This window comes from Montipora capricornis, chromosome 2, assembly GCF_036669925.1.
Source record: "Montipora capricornis isolate CH-2021 chromosome 2, ASM3666992v2, whole genome shotgun sequence".
NCBI classification, from domain to species: domain Eukaryota; kingdom Metazoa; phylum Cnidaria; class Anthozoa; order Scleractinia; family Acroporidae; genus Montipora; species Montipora capricornis.
In genome coordinates, this window is record NC_090884.1 from 28,711,343 (window position 1) to 28,734,161 (window position 22,819).

A 22,819-nucleotide genomic window follows, 5' to 3' on the forward strand; every position below is an offset into this window, starting at 1 on the left:
GTTTGAAGAATTTGAACAGCTTTGTTTTCTTACGTTGTTTTTTTGTTCTTTTTTTTTTCATACTTTCTTAGTTTTTTTTTTTTTCGGGTAAATATCTCCCGCAAATGCTTTCATTCAATTGTTATTTTTCGTCTTCATTTTATAATTTTGTATATTAGATAGTTATTAGGTGTTGATAAAATTGATATTAAACAAACGAACCAAACAATTCTTTTTTTATTGCTATTTTTAGCGACCATGTTTCCGAGAGTGTAAAAGCCGCCCCTTTTAATAAAAGTGAATTTTGTTTACCCTATTCAATAAGGACCATGTCTGAACGTAAGAATCAATCGAATCCGACAAGACGCGTGGAGGCAGCTATACGTAACTCTTGAATATTATCAAGCGTTAGGGGTTCCGAAATTCCCCAAAAGACGAGCAACTAGCTACGGGTAGCCTTCACTTTGTTCGAACGGTTTTTAGCCGATTTCCTTTTAGGTTCACAATATTTCAGTGTTTTTTACAGGAGCACCCAGCGTCATTTTTCTGAAAATATGTCTTCGGAAAACGATTTGAGATCAAGAATTTTCGGAACTTTTGTTGTAAAATTTCTTGCTTGCCTGCCTCTCATAGGATTTTCGAACTTCTGAAAATCCTAGAATTTTCGGGAGCCTTTTTTCTGGCTAAAATTTTGGAAAAGGTAACTTTTGATCCCTATAATTTTCGGATCACTAGACTTTTAGCTTGGAAATCCGAACAGATCAAATTTTTTTAGGGGATAAAAATATGCCTATATCTACCGTTTAAATACTAAAATACGTTTAACAATGATATGTTTAAGTGGTTTTGAACTATATTCCCGGTTGGGTGCCCCTGTTTTTGTGTCACAATATCTTTTCAACATCTAGTTCAATTCCAAAGTCCACATTCCATGACCCAACCTTATGGTTAGAATTCATGTCTGCCTCATCTTTAAAGCCTGTCTAAGTGTGAAGAACAAACTCTAGGATTCAGCCCTGACCCTTTCTTTTGTGGGGGGAGGGGACTGTTTTTTTAAATATATATACTTTTAAAGCTGAAATCTCCTTTTCATCAGCCCATTCAAGTGTTTCTGGAACATTCTCCGTTGGGCAATGATTCATCAACATTTTGATGGTAATGACCTTGTTTGTTGTTTCTTTTAAATGACAAACTTTGTAGAAATTTGATGCCGTAATCCGCCCTGATCTCTGATCAATCCAGAACTGACTGTGCGCCTTGTACAGTCGCGGTGCAGATACTGTTATTATCTTTGAGTCTGGTCAAGGTTTAGAGAGTCAATAAACTCTTTCACCAGTTCATCATTGCATTCAAACTCCTGCACAATATCCTTTTTACTCTTAAAAGCGTCAGCATATTCCTTCAGTGTATAAATGTATATGGGATCAACTGTTTCATATTGTTCAACATTTACATAAATGTATTCAGGAATGTCAGCTCCACTTGAGCTAGGCAAGACTGGAGGGCTACTGAATCAGGAAAAACTTGCTGAAGGCCTTGTCTCAACCTTTCTCTCAAACTACTCGAATTAGTGATTGTTGACTTTGGGTCAAAGTCATGTGGTTTCAAATGACGTTTTTCTTGCTCACCAACCTCTGCCTTAACAATATTGAGATCTTGTAGTCGAGTGGCGTAGTCACTTTTTCTATCCCTACGTTTCATACATTCTCCGAAGTACACGTGTTTGTTAGGTTATTCGATAGTGTTGACAGCTTATTCTATACCGCCTCATTTGCATAGACAATGGGCTGCTTGCACATCAGTGCTGGATTTCAAAAGAATAAAAAATGTTATTAGTTAGCTTACCGTCATCTGTCTTTGCCCGTTGACCTGGTTTCACTCTGGGGCCTGTTTCTCGAAAGTTCCGAAAAGGTTTCGGGTCCGAAAAGTCGTCTGTGAAACTGCCAACCGCTTGTTTTAGAAAGCCGATATTTTGACATGTTTTCAAGGTAACAAAAAGAAAAATGACTGCGAAGTTTGACGACTTAAATCCTATCCATTCTTGAGATACAATGGGAATGATGACACCCGAAAATGGCCCGTAAAGTTTCGGGACTTTCGAGAAACGGGCCCCTGAACGAAAGAAACAAAGGCTTGTTTTCTAATTTGCCACAAACAAGATTTTTTACGTGGCCAACATAGAACACCTTGTATGCAAGTAAGGTTTTAAGGGATCTGAGGTTCTCAACTGAGTACTCCTCTTTCCCGATCAGGTAAAGGTAAATTCTGGTACATCGGCAAAGTTGTGAGACCAGGAACTCAATGCGTCGGGATTTGGAAGCCTTTCATAGCTTGTGTGCAACTTTTCAACTGAGGCAGTTGATCGTACGATTCCATGACTTCAACAAGTTCGGGCTGTTTCATCACGGTGGCCTTTTGGCACATCTCCACTAATTCGACCTTACGTTTTCCTTTTGTCATCTCACTGAGCTGAATTCCACGATCTAATAAATATTTCTTCAGGTTTTCTACTGTTAACTGAGAAAAATCCAGAGAGTGCAGTGAAGGAGTGGACGCCATATTTACCTTGTGTGCACCAAGCCTTATTCTGAGGTGTTAATTAGATATTAGTTTTCACTCAACCTAAGTAAAACTAGACGCTTCATAAAGCGTACCCTGGGTTGCCGGTGGTACGTGTTACACAAAAACGGGAGGCACTGAATTGAGTGGTATTGAACAGCAGAGTTTCAGTTAATTTTTCAAGTGGGAGGTCATTAAGACCATTTGAAGGGTCACCCAGATTAACAACAAAGATAACAAAACACGCTCTTGAGTAGAATTCACTCGCTTCTTTAAATAAACAGTCTTCAAAAAACTAACTACAAATTGCTCTAACGGACGTTTTCCTGCATGTCATGCATGTCTTGCAGTTGCACTAAGCAAACGTTTATTGCACACTAAGGAAGGACTGAAGATGTTGTTTGCGCTTCATAATTCCTCTTCTTTTCAGTCTAATCTGATACCAGGGCAAAACATTTTTGGGCTTTACGTTTGCACCAAAAAGTACCGTAAGAGCTGGGAGTTAACAGTAAAAGACAAGCCAAAAGACAGATAAAGAAAAATATAACATAGCTTTTTTTATAAAAAAAAACACTCTGAATCGAATTCTCATCGAAAGATTAATGACAATCGATCGTAAAGACACGAAAATTTCTGCAGTCTCTGACTTTTATGAATCAAGGGAAAGGTCATGATGTTCTGTAAAAAGGAAGAAATTGATCACGTGCTAGGCAACCATAAAGGTGCTTGGGATCACCTTGTGTCAACTGAATGAACTACGGAAAAGAATGTTAATCGTTGGTCGTTTTCAGAGTAAAATACCGTACTTTTCACCCAAGAAACTTCCGTCTTTGGTTTTTTAATCTTGTTGTAATAGTTAATTGAATATTTACATTTCATCTGTCGGGTCAGGAAGCCGTCTTTGTCGGGTTCCTAAGAAACGTATCTATTTTGACTTCAGGGTGAAGTTAATTATTTACTCAGTAATGAGGTTGAGCGGCCATGTAATTGAAAATCTAAACATCTATGAGATACAAAAACAGACTTGCGAGTCATCGCAAATCACAATGCTGACAAGCACAAAAGCAAAAGAAATGGTTAACAAATATGAAGTTTTTTACTATCTGAATGTTTGTGGGTTAGAGTAAAGCGATCTGTTGTTGAAAAATCTTCGTGATAAAGGAGCTATGTCACGCAAATGATGTAATTTCAAGACACTCAAAATTCGCAAAAAGAAATTCATGTGTCCTCGCGTATCACATTTCACGTATGCAAATTTGTTAAGCTCGAATATTACACAACATGATGAATTCATAAAGGCCACCTTTTCCAGCGAAAAATTTATTGAAGCAAAAAAAATGTTTGCTATTAGAGGCAAAAACCAATCCTATTTCATTGCGTGCGTGAAGACAAGAAACCCAATCGTTTCTAATTACCATACGCAACAAAATAAGTTTCGATATCAAACCCTTTCCTGAAGAACCTTTTCCTTGAATAATGAAGCACAACATAGACGACAAGCTTGCTTTCAACTAATTACTGGCTGTCACATTTCCAGTTACTTTTTCACCTGAAGACTGTGCAGAGTTGAGTACAAATAAATACAAATAGCCAGACAACAGAGATCACAGATCCACCTAAGGTGTTCGATTCCTTCTCTGTCTTTGTTGAACCCATAAGTTACCAGACACCACTCTTGGTCAAATATTAGAAATGTAGCTCACTTTGATTACGGCTCGAGGGGCGAAAGATTGTTTTCGAAGTCCATTACTCGTCGCTTTTAAGATTTCAGATATTTATTTACAACACCTGTCTTATTTATCCAATTGATGTTCCATTCTTAAGCTCCCTAAAAGTATAATTTTTTAAAGATCCACCAAAAAACCATTTATGTTTCAATGACTTCGACGCCATTGCAGTTTAATTAAATATTCTACTGTGTCCACCAGAGAGATCTACGCATTTCTCCTACCCCCTTAAATCCATCAAAATTCCCGCAGAAGACTCTATGCACAAAGATATCACTCAGTACGGGAGTGACAGGAAAGACTTTTTCCGACACGGAGAAAACGGAGAAATGAAACGCAGTGACCGACTGGATTTAGCAACCCAATAATGAAGATTTTTGAAACGGATTCAACCTGAATGTCGCTCCCGACTCCCCTAAGTAATTTTGGTCTGGCGTCACGTGTTTTTTTTTGTCTGTGTGTGCGTGTGGGTGTGTGTCTTTGATGCCATGTACTCGGGCGTTTTCGTCAGAGGCGAAGTAACATTGTGACCTTTGTTGAAATCCTTTCTTCTTGTTCGAAACATCTCGCGCCTACACAGGCAAGGACATTTAATGAATCTGGAGAGAAGATTTTGATGAGTAGTTGTAACCGATTTATTGCCTTATATGCTTATTTGTGATGGAGAGTTTTCGACGTTCAGCGAATAAAGTGTTGCAGTAAGAGTTGGTAGTGATTCGTAGTGACACTGAGAACGGATTTTACAGAGATTCAAACCTATGACCACTGCGAAGGGATCCATGTTTTGTATACGTCCTTATCTGGCTCACTTCTTAAAGAGCTACCAGAGAGTTGATCATCCTGTGTCTCCGTAGTCTCGGAGTCCACCATCTTGGAACTTTGTTAATTTTCTTGGTCCCAGTGATTATGAGAATACCGAGTGCAACGTGGTATTCTTTCATTATATGAACCGTCTTTCACAAATTAACGCTGCAAGAAAGAGTCCACGGTGTTTCTCTTGATTTAGTGAACAGCTAAGAAGGTAATTATGATTTCTTTTTCATGCCGGGATTTTTGGGTAGTTGTGGAAGGGGAAGCTGAACTTACAAATGAGAAGGGGTCCTTTAACAAAATAGACAACTTCACTTCCTAAGATTAAATTCACTAGGGCCTCAGCACAAAGAGGTGCATTTAGAAGTATTTCACTTTTGTTTTATCCCGTAAGTTTTACCAAGGTCAGCAGAAAAACTGCAATAGTCCGCCACATTCTAGTTGACAAGTGGCAGTAACAACAATGGAATAAAATCATTTTCAGTGAAAATTGAAAGAAAAATGTCCCGTTTCAGCTGCTTCCACTAGACTCGTAGACTCTCCTTTCCTTTTTTTGCAGAAATCACCCAGCGGGCAAAGTCTTTTTTTTTTTTCGATTCTTCTAAGCAAATCAAGAAAAGACCCCACTTTCAAAAAATGCCTTCGTGCTGTGGTGCAGGGTTAGCTACTTCTCCTCTTTACGTTTTTCTCGCCTCAATTTGTATCTATTATAAATGATATGCCAGAGATAGAAGGAGTATTTCTGAGAAACAACGCATAGGATCCATCTTTTCATTCAATGTCTCTTTACAACAATTGTATATTCCCTTTTACAGAACAAACATTAGAAAGTTCTCTCCCACTATTATTGGACGTTATTTTTGGAATGATCTCCCCCTTTCAATCCGCTCTAGGCATTCTAAAAAACTTTTTAAGAATTCCCTTTTCAGTCATTATTTATCCCAATACTAATAAATGCTGATTGACATGGTTGCTTTATTTTGCTCATATTTAATTTATATATTGCTTTTATGCATGTGTGTGTGTGTGTACTGTGTGTTTTATTCTTTTGTATCCACTTAATTAATTAGGTAATTTTTATATGTTTCCAACTGTTAGGGCAAGGTATTAGTTTAACTATTTTTGCCCTTTTCTCATTAAGTCTTCATTATACTTCTCTGTAAACCTGTTTATGTTTTAGAGAATAAACTGTCTGTCTGTCTGTCTGTCTGTCTGTCTGTCTGTCTGTCTGTCACGTTCGTTTCGTTTCATTTCCTTTCGTGTGCAACCGGTTCATCGCTTGCGTCGATGCATACTCGTCACATTTGCAAAACTTCCGATTGGTTGGCTCATTCGGTTGAACATCGGACCACTTTGGGAAAAGAGCCCCTGAGATTGGACGAGCACTCAGGCTCTGTGAACTGAGAAGGAAGAGTTTCCTTTGGTAATGACATCTGAAAATGGTTAGACCCTCTAGTCTTATCGAAAAAAGATCGAAAATCTGTCGCTAAGCAGCAAAAATGCGCTACGTAAATTGCATTGCTATAAATCAACCATACCGCAATTCATATAAATTTCAAATACATGAATGATCGTTCTAGAAACGAAATTATGACCTAGCTCCAGTTGTTCAAACGATGGATATCGCTATCCGCTGGATAAATCACCATCCAGTGGATAGCGAAACCAATTGCGCCATCCAATGAATAGTGATTTATCTCGTGGATAGCTTTATCCACCTTTTGAACAACTGGGACCAGGTCAAAACTTTATATCTGAGTTACGTCAATATTTTCAGCGAGGCTCGCGGGATCCGCATGCTCGCGCGTGGTCATAATGCCCATTATGACGTAAGCCTTTTATAGGTAGCTATTTTATTGGATTGGAAGCGATTCTGCCGATAAAGCCATGGTTATGAACACATTTTTCTCGACGTTTATCGCTATTAAAAGTGTTTTCGACTTTATTACAAGAAGAAATAATGACACAAGGTAAGAAAAGTAGCGCTTCATATGTTAAACTTGGATTTATTCATCGCAAAAAAAGATGGTTCCACCCACAGCGCAATTAACGGTAGCAGCCGTTTTAGTTCTTACTGCTGGTTTTTTCTGCTTTTCTGTTTCCTTGAAAACAATCTAGATGAGAAAAATGTCTTTATTTCATTTGGACGTGTTCGAATACATTTGCCGCGGTTACGATTGACACACCCACCGATGCTTTGAAAAGGCATTGCCTTTCTTAACGATTTTCAGCGAAGAGAAAGATCATCGTTCTACGTTTCTATGGCGACTGATCAACTTATTCTGTCTGTCGCTCGCGAAAAAAGGCTACACGAGGCTAAAAGAAGGATTCGCATATTTCCGTGCATCTTCATAGACGTACAAAAAAACTAGTAAATGTACGCAGCCTAGCGTTCCCCATTTATCCAGGGAAGAATGAGAAAGGGGAAATTTTCAAACGACTTAAAGGACAAGGAGCGGAGACATGGCGTAACGGAACAGGGATTGAAAGGGCAAAAAACGCTTAAGCTGCGGCGAATTGATAGAAACAACCTCCCATAAAATTGTTCGAAACGCAAGGACAGAGCGTTATAGTCCTGGAAAGGGAGGAAAACAATTTTGACTAGCGCCGAATTTCGCCTCACAAAACGTCAATAAATATTTAAATGTAAATTCGAGTTTCGCAAAGTCCCAGCTCTCGACCACAGCGGTAGTTGGCAAATACCAGACTAGAGCTAAAAAATGTGAAAGCGCAAAATGAACTAAAGTGCTCATGGACTGATAAAAAGTCTGTCACTAATCGCGCATAAGGCTGGGAAACCCGTTTTTTTATTGGTATATGTCAAAGCCTTGTATGAGCAACATGCAGCCCCAGTTTAGGTTTTTATTTGGACTCGAGACATACAACTTCCAGAGTACCACTTTTCCATCGATCGCAATTCTATTCCTACCCCCACGCAAAAAAATCCTCTCTTTGGCCTTGGAGACCGTTTTCGAAAGTTGCGGTGACCACCGGGCTGGTTAACTTATCGGGACTCGTTTTCATGTCGAACTTGTAGTTCTTGAAATTCATTTACAGGTCCAAGAAGAAACGTGACGATGAAAATGTTCTAAGCCTTTTAAAGGAAAGATTTTGACCGGAAACAAAGTGAATTTTTGCTTTTTTTCTGAGGTTGTGAATTTAGATTCATGGATAGGACAGAGTCAGGATGTCGTTGGAGAGTGCAGATTAGGCTTCGTTGACGATGAAATTGGAAGGCGAACTATTAGGTTTTTTCATGAGTCGAAAGCAAAAATAGGAAACAAGTTGTTTGTCGACGGACGACTTTGATTTTTCATTAGCTTTCGCCCATCGCCAAGCAACTGGTTTCCCATCGTTCCCACACAATGCCCATTCAAGACTGGATAAACGACCTCACTCCCCATAATTTCTAGAAGCTCAATTGGTAGAGCATCCTGTTGGTATCCTGCTTAGCGTACAACTAGCAGGCAGCAGCTACGTTTTCTTCCCTTCCCGCCCTTCTCACGGCCGAAACACTACACCTTAAACATATAAAGCTGCATTTGAATCGTTATCCTTCTACTTGCAACCGCCTAAATTGTGATCACTCATACATATTTGATCCTGTGCTTGTCAAATCGATCGGCCATAAAAGGAATCACTCACTACTGATCTGATTTCGAACTGCTTAGATTTATTATCAGCGAATTTTCAATTCTAATCATACTTCATTCCTTCCAGTATTTCATCGTCAGTTACTTCTGGCGAGGTTGACAGTCATACGGACGGAACCAACGACCTAACAGCAAAGAAGATTGATCTGAAAGATAAGGTAAGCAACAGCTTGACTCGCGCCCCAAATTTCCTTCCTAAGAAGAGTAACATCTGATCGGCCGGTAATAATTTTCATGAGGAAATGCCAAAATAAAATCTGGAAGAGAGCCAGAAGATCTCATAACAAAACAATCTCCCACGTTCTTCACAACTGAAAATCGTTAACAAATTGTCAAGTGATTTTTCCCTGCGATTTGAAATAAGACCACTCGATCGATTTGGTTTTCAAAGCTGGACGGAGGACTCCTGTCGTTTTTTTTATGAAGAATCAGTTTTGTACAGACGCTGACGCAGTAGCGAAACAAGCGTGCAATAACATTTTCCCTTGCTTTGCGTTGCCCTTTTAAACCGACATCAAGATTGGCGCACGTAAGTACACACTTTAAGAAATCGTTGTAAATCGCGTTGTGGAGCAATTTGCTTTGTAGCTAGATATTTTGACTTTCATGACGGGAAAGACGTTAGAGCACAGGAAAATGAAGGAAATGCATGCCTTACAATACTTTTCGCAAACTTTTAGGAAAATCTCACAAATCTTCTCAAAAATCAAACTTGTTTCCTACTAATACTCTTTCGTTGCCATCTAAGCTCTCGGTATGCCTCCCCATGCAGATCAATTTTGAGGTAATTCACTTCTAGAAATGGTGTGAATCAATAAGGAATTAAACGAAAATGGAATATTGAAAAACAGACCAAAACCGTTTTATTGAAAAACTGTCCCCTTGACCACCATCAAAGAGAAAGCAGTTAAAATCCCTTGAGTTCTCACTGTCGTATTGTTTCAGTGCCCAAGGAAAATTAAAAGAAAGCTCCAGAAAACAAGTTCAGGCTCGCCTTTCAACAAAAAGCCGAAAAGAAAAGCTGAGACATTGAAAAAAAATGTTGAGTCGCGGCCAGAAGAGGCAATCTGGATCGAAAGCCCCAAAGAACTCATTTTTGATAGAATCCTTGGACAAGGTGCCTTTGGAAAGGTAAGTTAGGTCATTCGATAATCTGGATAGGTTGAATTAAGGCTAAACGCTGTGGAGATTGTAAGGTTAAAGTGCTGGTACTTTTTCGTCGTTGTGATTTTCTCAGTACGAAAGGTATAAGAGGTATTGGCTCTGTTTGGAAGTTGAGCGCAAGACAAGTTTGGGAAGTGGAGTGGGCGCATTCAGGCGTCACCCATAAGCTTGCGTGGGCTTAGAAATATGGACAAAAAATACACAACAGAAACAGTGGATTCTGACCGTAAAATTAAAGATCCTGCGTTCAATGTTTATCAATCGTGGCGCACCAGGGGCTCAGTTGATTGCGCATCGGATTATCATGCGCCCCTGCGGGAGGTCGTGCTTCATTTGTCATTTTGTGGGAAGAATGTGGGAATTTAAAATCTTCTCAGAAAAAGGACATTTGTGATTTCGTATGATGATAATGATAATAATAATAATAATAATAATAATAATAATAATAATAATAATAATAATAATAATTTTAATTTTTAATTTTCTTATTTCTCGTTGGCCTTTAGGTTACGCAACAGCGCCCTACTGTGCTTTAGCTATCGTTTAGCATACGTACGTTTGCACTGCTATAATAATAATAATAATAATAATAATAATAATAATAATAATAATAATAATAATAACGACTTTATTCCAATTAGTTGGAGCGAAAAACGTCAGCTTTCAAATTTACCACGGGTGGTCAACTTACCACATCAACCCAGTTGATAAACCCATTTCACTACGTGCAAAGAGTAGGGCATGGACCGTTGTTGGGTCTATCCTATTGTCTCCATCAAAAAGGGGCCGGTCTCACCTGTCTGAAAAAAATCCTATGGTTTACGAGGCCACCGTAGCACAAACAGCCATACGTCAAAGCGGGGAAATTTCCATGATGATGGAACATGACATTGTAGTTTTTTGCTGTATGCCATCTGGCCTGACTTTTTCGTCTCTATTTGGTAGCTGAAGAAGAGCAACTCGATCTAAAAACTTTAACTGCAGGAAACTCTCCACTTTGACTCTTAACACATTTTTTTATTAATTATAGGTCCTCCTCTGTAAACATGAAAAGTTAAATCGGTTTTATGCCGTGAAACAAATGTTTACCACCGAAGATGAAGATACGATCCGTTGCGAAAAAGAAGCCATGAATATTGGGCAATCATGCTGGAATAAGTTTATCATGGAATTGCGCGGGCAGTTTGTCGACTATGTAAGAGGAAATTATACCTTAAATTAAAGGACCAAAGCCTTGCACAAGTAAGGATGGGCCGATACCTGCACCAAATATTCAATAGCAACGATACGTATTGGATCGGAAAATACGATACTAGTGGAGAAGTATCGATGCTGTTGATACTGCACGTGCGATATGCATGCGACCTGATAACGTTTTGTCTCCTCCTTAACCTCCAGCGTACCGAGGCATGTGAGCTGAGTGAAATGAACGATGGTCGTCTGACTTCCTTGTCCGTGTTCTTAATACAACTTGCGAGTACTAAGCCAAAATCTACATTAACGTGCAATGAACATTTAAGCAAATCACGTGATTTATCAGTAAAGTCCAGATAGTCTTTGGTATCTTTGGTATCCTGTCGATTTAAAAACAGTAGAAATGGTATCGGCCCATCCTTGCAAAAAAGGCTTTAAAAAGATTAAGAATTAAAATATTGAAACACTGGAACCCCAAAGCTTTGAGTTGGTAATACTTAGAGCTAGTTGGTATTGATTAGTTTTACTTGAAAAATATGGCTTGGCGCGAACTACTAGCTAGTACCTGTAGTTTTGTGCGCTTTTCTTTCTCAACTCATCATTCATCAACGTAATAGCAACAACATCAACGTAATCAGCAAAATTGTACATTGGTTGATTAGAGAAATCGTTCCAAACAAAGATCGTCCAAAATATCCATAAGCTGCAAATTGTGGGATCCTGGTTAACCCTTTCACTGCCAAAAATGCAAATCGACACTTATAGATTTTACTCTGTCTAACGCCAGACTATTTTACTCGTCAATGGGGAAGCCCGCAGCAGTGAAAGGGTTAAACTAAAGAGTAAGGTGGCACGACATAAGAACGATTTTCATTTTAATCAACAGGATCAGCGAGCTTGTCTCGTAATGGACTTTATGGAAGGCGGAGATTTGTTAACAGAACTTGTAAATAATGATAGAAGGTTTCCGGAAGCAACCGCAAGGTATTGCGTTACAATGTGCACATCATAGTGTCAGTGAGTAAGTAGAAACGTATTTTCCTCATTTTCTTTCTTTCTTTGTGGGTTATTTTAGATTTTACATCTCTGAACTGATCTGCGGCTTGGAGTTTTTACACTTGAATGGAGTCGTTCACAGGTATGTATCATGAGAAAAACAACTAACAGTCAATTGACATTTACCATATATAAAGGGCTTTTCAGGGCCATTGAAGCAAATTATAAAACAAGACAGACAAATTTTAAGAATCAGAAACTTTGGGAGGTAAGCCATCCACATGAGCACCCAAGAATGTGAAACATAGATTACCAGGAACAACTTCATCGGTCTTGAACTGGGAACTTCTTAAGAGCTTCTGCCTGAGAGAACGGGGCAGACTTGGAAATGAAGGTCGGCCGATTTCGCTTAAAATTGGTACACAAAGTACTTATGTCGACTTATGTAATATGCCAAAGTTTCAGCTTCAACGACCTTTTTTTAGCCGAGTTTTGGATATCAGCCCCTCAGGGGTCCCCACAGGCTGATTTTCAGTGCAATTTTGGCCACTTTTAAATCTCTCTTTTAGCAACATGAAATTAATTTCAGGCAAAAACAAAACCATCTTTGTAAAGCCTTATCCTTAGGCTTTTATGGGTGAGAATATTAGCTCATGGAAATGTTTCGCTAGCCTGTGGCTGTTATCACAACTTGGTCATATTTGAAGCATATGGGAAGCAACCGGAAATGGCCTGTTTTTCAGACCAAATATTTTCCATGCCCATGTTTTATATCTTGAGGTCTTAAAATCCCTGCAACGTTCAGCCCTTAGTTTAAAAATATCAAGAAAAAAATACTAAGGCTGAGGCTTTTTACTAAGAAAAAAACTTACGAGAAGATGGCTAACCAGGCCACTTCTGGTTAAAGTTTCAACAAAGCGTGTCTGCAAAAGTCAGCCATTTAATTTCGATTATCTTTTTTCCTTCCAAGTTATGGTTAAAAGAGACTCTGAAGTTAATTGTCACCGAAAAGACTTGCCGTCAATAAGAAATTTTTATGTGATTGTTTTAGGACCGATCAGATAGTGGTCCGACAGCGGTTATAAATTTCTTGGAAGAAGTCTTGAAAATTACGGACAATAGAGCCGCTGCGAAAACTCTTTATTTACCTAACGACACATCTCTTTCCGAAAAATCACAATGCAAAATTGCATCTTTTTCGTCCAAACTGCATTGTTAAGTTTATCTCCTTTGTTCAACTCGTTCAACGTATCACGTCTGTGGCCCGTAGTAATGAAGCGCTAATTAAATCAGGATATAAGCAAGCTTTGTAGTTCCATTCAGTAGTACTATAACCCACCTGTTTGGGCTTTAATATTTTCTGAAGAAAAAAGAACTTATCGGTCTCTTTAAATGCAACCACAACATCTGTCGTGACACTACTTGAGAATCGTTTTGAACCTTTAAGAAATTTCGAATATAATTAAAGCGAATCGTCTAACACAAATTGCAGTCACTCTTCCAGTCTATTTGCAAAGTGTCTGGATAAATTCACTTACAAAAAACGCTTACCTGGCTTCACTTTTACAGACATGCCCCTTTCCTACAATCTCTTAAAAGTGAGATAACATTAGAAACTTTAGCTCCAGCGATAAATTGGTCGCAAGTGCGTCGTTGCGACTTAGATATACACAGGTCGATTAATACCGTACTATGACTGACTTGGAATTCAGTTGTTTTCTCGTGCAGATTCGTCTCCTTGATATTGCAGAGAATGATTATGATAGAACTTGTATGATAACCTCAATGGCATGATTTGTTTACTGGATATTTAATCAACCCAGTGCCCCAGTGTAAATGGCTCACGTATGTTGTAAATGATTGATAAGGACGTCCAACACGTTCGTTTTCGCCGCCAATCCGCTAAATTCCTAGAAGATTACTCACAGGCACTCTTTCCTATTCTCTATCAGTATTTTCCTTTTTTTGCTTTCTCAAACAGCACAGATCCATGGTGGCATCCATACTGCATATATATCCAAAGATAGGACAGGGGTGGAGTGGGTTATCCTTCCGGCAAAGACTATTGTTTTGGCAACTTGGGAAATAAAATATTTCAGCTTTCTTGGAGCCTTTAAGGACTTGGGGGGGGGGGGGAGGGGGGGTTTATGGCACCCGTAGCTGTAGATCACATGAAAAAGTAAGTCTTTATGGACTCACACTGAGTTGCTGACCCTTAACTCTGGTTTCGGTAATAAGAAGCAACCTAGGCGGTAATCGCCCTGGAGGGCCATTATGCATGCTGTAGGTGATAAGGTAAGCCAGGACTTTAGTCACTTTCAAAAGAAAGTGGACACCTTGCCGGCTGCTTTGTTTATTTGCGAGAAAAGAAACTATCTGCGATCTCTTAAGATAGATCGCAGATAGTTTCTTTTCTCGCAAATAAACAAAGCTGCCGGCAAGGTGTCCACTTTCTTTTGAAAGTGCTGGCCATTTATTTCTTCCCCAATGCATTTTGTTGATTTAGGACAGATTAAAGTCCACATTACATTCGGATTCTACACAAAAAGGAACTGGCATAGCGCGTTAGCGGGCTAGACTCTGGATCGGGCGGTCCTGGTTACTAGGGCGTTGACATGTCGTCTTGGGAAAGCAATTTTCTTTAACAGTGCCTCTCTCCACCCAGATGTATAAATGGGCACCAGTGATTATTATCCTTTCCAGGAAAGAAAAGCAGTAACTAATTTAAGCTCCAGCAGGCACGAGCGGGCACTAGGCCTTGTGATGACTTACCTTATCACCTACAGCATGCATAATGGCCCTCCAGGGCGATTACTGCCTAGGTTGCTTCTTATTACCGAAACCAGAGTTAAGGGTTAGCAACTCAGTGTGAGTCCATAAAGACTTACTTTTTCATGTCATTTGCAGCTACGGATGCCATAAAAAAAAAACCCCTAAGTCCTTAAGGGCTCCAAGAAAGCTGAAATATTTTATTTCCCAAGTTGCCAAAACAATAGTCTTTGCCGGAAGGATAACCCACTCCACCCCTGTCCTATCTTTGGATATATATGCAGTATGGATGCCACCATGGATCTGTGCTGTTTGAGAAAGCAACAAAAGGAAAATACTGATAGAGGAAGGGAAAGAGTGTCCGTGAGTAATCTTCTAGCAATTTAGCGGATTGGCGGCGAAAACGGACCGTGTTGGACGTCCTTATCAATCATTTACAACATACGTGAGCCATTTACACTGGGGCACTGGGTATGAATAAATATTCAGTAAACAAATCATGCCATTGAGGTTCTCATACAAGTTCTATCATAATCATTCTCTGCAATATCAAGGAGACTAATCTGCACGAGAAAACAACTGAATTCCAAGTCAGTCATAGCCAGCAAACTACAATGACCTTGTCACGTACGGTATTATCGACCTGTGTATATCTAAGTCGCAACGACGCACTTGCAACCAATTTATCGCTGGAGCTAAAGTTTCTAATGTTATCTCACTTTTAAGAGATTGTAGGAAAGGGGCATGTCTGTAAAAGTGAAGCCAGGTAAGCGTTTTTTGTAAGTGAATTGCAAATAGACTGGAAGAGTGACTGCAATTTGTGTTAGACGATTCGCTTTAATTATATTCGAAATTTCTTAAAGGTTCAAAACGATTCTCAAGTAGTGTCACGACAGATGTTGTGGTTGCATTTAAAGAGACCGATAAGTTATTTTTTCTTCAGAAAATATTAAAGCCCAAACAGGTGGGTTATAGTACTACTGAATGGAACTACAAAGCTTGCTTAAAATATATCCTGATTTAATTAGCGCTTTATTACTACGGGCCACAGACGTGATACGTTGAAGGAGTTGAACAAAGGAGATAAACTTAACAATGCAGTTTGGACGAAAAAGATGCAATTTTGCATTGTGATTTACCGGCAAGAGATGTGTTGTTAGGTAAATAAAGAGTTTTCGCAGCGGCTCTATTGTCCGTAATTTTCAAGACTTCTTCCAAGAAATTTATAACCGCTGTCGGACCGCTATCTGATCGGTCCTAAAACAATCACATAAAAATTTCTTATTAACGACAAGTCTTTTCGGTGACAATTAACTTCAGAGTCTCTTTTAACCATAACTTGGAAGGAAAAAAGATAATTGAATTAAATGGCTGACTTTTGCAGACACGCTTTGTTGAAACTTTAACCAGAAGTGGCCTGGTTAGCCATCTTCTCGTAAGTTTTTTTCTTAGTAAAAAGCCTCAACCTTAGTATTTGTTTCTTGATATTTCTAAATTAAGGGCTGAACGTTGCAGGAATACTAAGACCTCAAGATATAAAACATGGGCATGGAAAATATTTGGTCTGAAAAACAGGCCATTTCCGGTTGCTTCCCATATGCTTCAAATATGACGAAGTTGTGATAACAGCCACAGGCTAGCGAAACATTTCCATGAACTAATGTTCTCACCCATAAAAGCCTAAGAATAGGGCTTTACAAAGATGGTTTTGTTTTTTTGCCTGAATTTAATTTCATGTTGCTAAAAGAGAGATTTAAAAGTGGCCAAAATTGCACTGAAAATCAGCCTGTGAGGACCCCTGAGGGGCTGATATCCAGAACTCGGCTAAAAAAAAGTCGTTGAAGCTGAAACTTTGGCATATTACATAAGTCGACATAAGTACTTTGTGTACCAATTTTAAGCGAAATCGGCCGACCTTCATTTCCAAGTCTGCCCCGGTCTCTCAGGCAGAAGATCTTAAATCAGATCTCGTGGGCAAGCGCTAGCCCACCACCCACTGCCTTCAGACAAAAGCCCATAATGTATGATGTTTTGTGTTAGCCCTTTTTTTCGTGCAAATTTCTTACGTATTTTCTCATTACCAAGTAGAAATTTCTAGGTGTTTATCCTTCATATTCTTCGCAATTTCTTGTTTAAGGGACTTGAAATTTGACAATGTCTTAATCAACCGAGAGGGACACATCAAAATAGCTGATTTTGGACTGTCCCATTATGGAACGCCATTCGAAGAAATCTGTGACAAAGAGATCTGCGGGACGGACCTGTATATCGCTCCAGAGGTAACGTTCCTAGCACCAATATCCTGGCGGTTCCCTGGCCACCTCTTCGGAAGTTGCTCGGCTGGGAAAAGCCCAGGATGCGAAGCTGTTCTTGGCCAGGTGCACTGGCTCGCAAATTTATAACGATTTCAACCCACTTGACTCCTGGGGGTTCCCCATTGACTAGTAAAATCGTCTGGCGTTAGATAGAGTAAAATACTAAGTCTGGTCGCGGCTTAGGCCGGTTTATTAAGGCGTTAAAGGGTTAATAGGGAGCTTAAGCAACGACAACGGCGACCTCAACGAGAACGTCATCTCAAAATATAAATTTGCGTTATTTTAATCACTTCGTGACTATTTCAACGTTTTTAATATGACTAGGGTGTGGTAATTCCTCAAAGATGACACCAGTCGGAACGGCACTCCATTTTAGGGGAGAAAATGAAAATTTATCCTCAAGTGCTGACGTTCTTCATAAAACCAAAAACTTGGCTATTTCACGTTGTTGTTTTGCTGACGACGGCAACGAAATGGACAAAAGTGAAAAACGCACGTGCAGGGCGTGCAAAGCTATTGTTTTCACCCACTAAATATGCAAATTTGTGACGTTCTCGTTGCCGTCGCCGTTGTCGTTGCTTAAGCTCCCTAATAAACAACGACGACGGCAAAAAACGTCCGCGTAAACGCTACGAAGGGATAATTTAGCTAGTTGAATGGAGAAAACTTAATCGTGCTGCACACGAGAGCATTTTAGTTCATTGCTTTGACACACTCTGCAAGCAAGGTGTAGTTACCAGTTTTTAGGCGGTTTCCATCAGAACGCGTGAGCATACAGGTTTAGGTTTACCGGTTTAAGCACTTGGCCTCTTTCAAGTTGACTGTTGTATGTTAAGTGGTCTCATCGATCTGTAGTTCATTCAGAAGATTACGCCAAGCCGACCACATCAATTGCTGAAGAAAAGGCCAGACCACAACACTGGGAACTCCATGCCCTACTCTTTTCGAATAGTGTGTAGGTTCTTTTACGTCTCACAGAGTTTATGAACATTGAAGGGTTGTGAGACGGGGCCTACGGTCTATAGTCCTTATCTGAGAAGACTTGAAAGTCTAACCATTTGTGGATGTAATTAAAGAGGCATTACTTTCTCCTCAGATATTTTAAGGCCCTGAGTGTTGGACCAGCCGGAGTCGAAGTCACGATCTCCCGCACGACAGCCCAATGCTCAACCTACTGAGCCACCGGTGCATTCCCTTTTTTTGTATAAAATTCCCTATTCCCTATTCTTATACTTTCACACCCCGTTGATACGTATCCTTGTGATAGGATACCTCGGCTATATTATTAAACGTGAACCACTATAAAAAGTCGCATAATACTCAAGATACCACAAACGTATATTTTGAACAAGTCACGTTTTCGTAAAAGTGGGGTAGAAGCGTAGAGAGAAATTTGAATATTTATCGTTAGGTCTATACGTCCTCATCACAAAACTTGAAGCTTGTCTGATCATTTAACGTCATTGTAAAAAAATAGGTGGTTTAAGAAATCACAAAGGTAATTTAAATTGCTACGAAATATTTGAAATTAAAGATATGGAATGAAGTATTCATTTACAGTCATTTATGACTGCTCAGGTTGTCGTCAAAACCCTAAATTTGTTGCTTTTGTCGTGTGGCAAGGAAATATTCTAAAATGCGTGCAGCTCGTACGGCATGAAAATTTGCCTTCATTTTTTGAACAATAACATTATCGTCGCCGCAGCTGTCATCGTTTCGTAACTCCCTGAAAACGCACGTTCAGAACGTTCACAGCCGCCGACGTCGTCCGTGAGCGTACTCAACTGTGACGTTCACAGTCATTGTTCGAGGGCTGACTTGTCACCAGTGTTTGTTCCATACACCTCAAACAGTTATTACTATCTATCCAGGTGGTTAAATAAGCAACAGTCAAGTACTCTAAAACAATATCTAGTATCAGTAATAAGCGAATGTGCCCATGCAAGCACCACTTAATTATTTATTTATAAGTACATATTTCAAACAATAGGCTTTTGCAACTAACGATCACATGGTACAAAATCCGCCATGCTGGAGGGCAAGCTCATTATTATTCACCCACTGGGACATTAAAACAAAGAGATCTGAACCAGTCAACCTTGAATTGCCTTTGTTTTGATGCCCCAGTGGGAGAATAATAATGAGCTTGCTCTCCAGCATGGCGGATTTTGTACCATGTGATCGTTAGTTGCAAAAGGCCTATCATAGTACGTTTCAGTAAATAGTCAGTTAAGACTTTTTCAGGATTCTCTGAAGCTGCTCAAGTTTGGCGCATTTTATTGAAGTGAGCATTGAAGCTCCGTTGCGTTCCTGCCGTTTATCATATCACAAATAGGGGAAATTGTGTTACTTTGCGAAAACTTCGAAAACCCTTCAAGGATAGTAGCCGTAATTCTAGCTGATGAAAGCCTCTGATGGACTTGTTCTAACCCAAGTTATATTTATTCCAGGTCATTTTGTTCGAGCCATACGACTCGAGCTGTGATTGGTGGTCACTCGGTATCATGTGTTACACCATGTTGTCGGGAATGGTAAGTCTGCGCGAGTGATATGGTATAATTCCATTTCCTTGCGAGATTTTTATAAGCCAAGTTTTGCATTTGCTGTGTGTTTTCGTGGACGTGAAACTAAATCGAGAGCAATTCAAACGGTCCAAAACATATCACTGAGGGTAAGTTATTGTTATGATAATGACGTAATCCCGGTGCAAAAAGCAAGGGACCAAGTTCGTACAAATAAGACAATAGGGAGCTTAAGTACTCGCGTTTTTGAGACGCGGACGGCAACTGGAAGTGAACATTTCGCATGCCAGGACAGTGACGTCTCCCAGACTTTTATACTAATCATCTGTAATGGAAAAAAAATGCGTAGCAATATAAATGTGGTTGTGTGAAGACAAGTTAAAGGGAAAACAGCTCACTTCCGGTTGCCATCCGCGTCTCAAAAACGCGCGTGCTTAAGCTCTCTATTAACCAGTGAATCACCTCAATTTCTTTTCCTCTTCGCCTTAAAAAATGCGGTCAATTGACGAAATATGTGTTCGATAAAATATAAAAAAAGAGGTGGGAAGTCTGGTTCGAGTTGGTTGACAGCAAGTAGTCGTCCGAGGATTGTTTTGGATCTTCGCTTCTCGTACTCACGCGTTCCCCTTTTATATTCCACTGATCCTTCCCTTGAATACTTTCCTGGCCTTTTGCTCCAGACTCACTCACCTCATTATTCTTAAACACATCAATAAAGCCAATTATTTTCCAATCTCAAATTAGAGCTCGGTGGAACGAGTTTCCATCTTAGGTTATACGGTATACGACCTGATAATCGAGATTGAGTGAACAAATCAGAAAGCTAGAAACGCAATATCCGAGGTCGAACATTCACTATTTACTAACATGTTTTATCATACCGTTGTGCTCACTATCTTGAATCCGATTACCTAAAAATCTCTTAATTCTGAAAATCTGCGGAATCTACAAAAGTGAAACATATCTATATGTACTAGCAGCTGATAAAGTAATTTCAGAGGTCTCGCAAAACCAAGAGCCAACAACACCAACAATCAAGCTATTTTTTGACGAGTTCTCAATCCCATGGGTAGTAATATCTCTGCAAGACTTTTAGTTAGCTGGAAAGCTCTGGTTTCGCGGGAAGATCAATCTAAAAATAACTCGGTCTGTAAACACGCCGTTCCACAAACACGATCAAGTTTTATGCTCCCAGCCATAGGCTCCTGGTAATCTGTGAGAGGCACAAGCGGTGACCAATAGTTCTTTATGTATTTAGTACTATACAAGTTAATGGGGGTTTATACGTTCTCGGTCCTCTTGTTCACCAACTACATTTTATTTGTAAAATACTTGTATTTTTCGAGCATAGAAAGCGAAACAAAATGGCTTCCCATCATGATACAATCGTTTCGCTCACCAAATATTTTTATCAGTTACTCAGTGAGTCATTGAGCTGGCGTCGTATGACTTAACCATAAATTGTGAACGTATATTCTCAAGAAAGAAACGACATTTTTCAATTTACAAAACATGTTTCGACATTCTCATGTCATCTTCAGTTGCAAATGAGCATTTAACGGTTGTACATTTGAATTTATATTAAGGTATGTTACAAAATAACGCGTCAAAACTTGCGTACAATTTGAATATGAAATACGAAATTGACTATTTTCACCATCCCATAATGCAATACGTTTGGAGAGGTTCTTTACATAAAAACAATACAAGTTAATTACTTTTGGGACTGTACCATGCTTCAGTGAACCGGATATCCATTGTTTTAATGCAAATAACCCCCCAAAATGAACTGTATTATGGGATTGGTGAAAAAAGCGAATGCACGGAAAACAAAAATAGCGCGCATAACAATAGAATAAGAGACAAAAGAAAGAGACTAGGAATGGGATTTTTCCACTTAATGTGCAATGCCTCTTTGATTTTAATTTGGAATTTTGAGGCGGCAGAATCTAAGATCGTGAAACACTCTGTATTACAAGAGTCATGACAGGCCCTAGATGACTGCAGGTGCCTGTAAACATGCGAAGATTTGTCCGACAGGAGATGCTTCCACACAGATCAGGAGGAACTATCCAACTAACTAATTTGGCGACATCTCAATGTCGTTGAAAGTAGTCAGGGGTTACTCCACTTTGGTGAGCAATGGTACAATATACAAACATGCTCTTCTAATTTCAAAACTTGTATTTTTTTTAGTATCCATTTGATACTGGAGAACAGATGGGAGATCTCCACTTCAACATTGTTCACCAAGATCCATTCAATCTCGAAAGTTGTGTGTCAAGCGGTGATCTGTCTCTCCATGCAGCAGAGCTGTGCCTTCATGTACGTGTTAACTTTCCTGATAAATCACTTTGAACGGTCAGGTGCTCTCCACCTCGTGAAGAAAGGGCAGTCTGTAACATAACTGTGCCTTTTGGCAGCAGAAGGGAAAATAGGAAAATGATACAAAATTAGGAACCTGGTACCCTGATAGTGTCTCTCTTCCGCTTTCCACCAAGGTATCCTGAGAACGAGGTCGCGCCAGAGTTGGCTATGTTCCAGTTTTAGTGCAATTACTAAGTGGGTCAACTGTTGTCTTAAACCGATAAAAAATCCCCTCTGTCGCTTCCACAGAAACCACGACTGGTGGAAACTCAGTGCAATATCTTCATTTTTTTCTTGTTTAGCTCCTTGAAAAACCTCGAAAAGACCGCATTGGCTACAAGGGCGGCCACTTCCCTTGGATTCGTCAACATAGGTTCTTCCAAAACACCATCTGGGACCATGTTGAAAACCTGAAACTTATACCACCAAGGTTTGCGTTTTAGGAATTATTTCACATTTTTTCTCGTATACTTAAAACCAGACAAACCAGTTGCAAAATGAACACAAGAATAATTTAAAGCGCTTGAAAGTTCGTCGTTTTATTCCATTGAATTGGTCGAGTAAATTTGGTCAGAATTGGCTTAAACACGTCCATCCTTCTAATTCAGACACCGTGCATGACCTGATAGAACTGGCGTAACACATATAAATAAATTAAGAATTCGTTTCATTTGAAACTCGCTTCTTTCTATCGCTCATAACTAAATTAAGAGGATACGTTTGCATACTTAAGAACAGGTTAGCAGCGAACATCCGCTTTCTTA

The 22,819-nt window shown here is 39.5% G+C and overlaps 1 protein-coding gene across 1 annotated transcript in view; it reads left to right on the forward strand.

Moving 5' to 3' along the window:
• The window catches only part of LOC138037060 (ribosomal protein S6 kinase 2 beta-like), a 35,605-nt gene extending 13,107 nt beyond the window's left edge, over positions 1-22,498 (forward strand). Inside the window, exons 11-19 of the mRNA XM_068883068.1 lie at positions 8,796-8,886; positions 9,674-9,859; positions 10,923-11,087; positions 11,973-12,070; positions 12,162-12,224; positions 16,989-17,130; positions 19,617-19,697; positions 21,885-22,013; positions 22,358-22,498. Of these exons, the coding sequence (XP_068739169.1) occupies positions 8,796-8,886; positions 9,674-9,859; positions 10,923-11,087; positions 11,973-12,070; positions 12,162-12,224; positions 16,989-17,130; positions 19,617-19,697; positions 21,885-22,013; positions 22,358-22,498 (1,096 nt within the window). The remainder of the gene's footprint in view (positions 1-8,795; positions 8,887-9,673; positions 9,860-10,922; positions 11,088-11,972; positions 12,071-12,161; positions 12,225-16,988; positions 17,131-19,616; positions 19,698-21,884; positions 22,014-22,357) is intronic.
• The last annotated feature ends 321 nt before the right edge of the window (positions 22,499-22,819 follow it).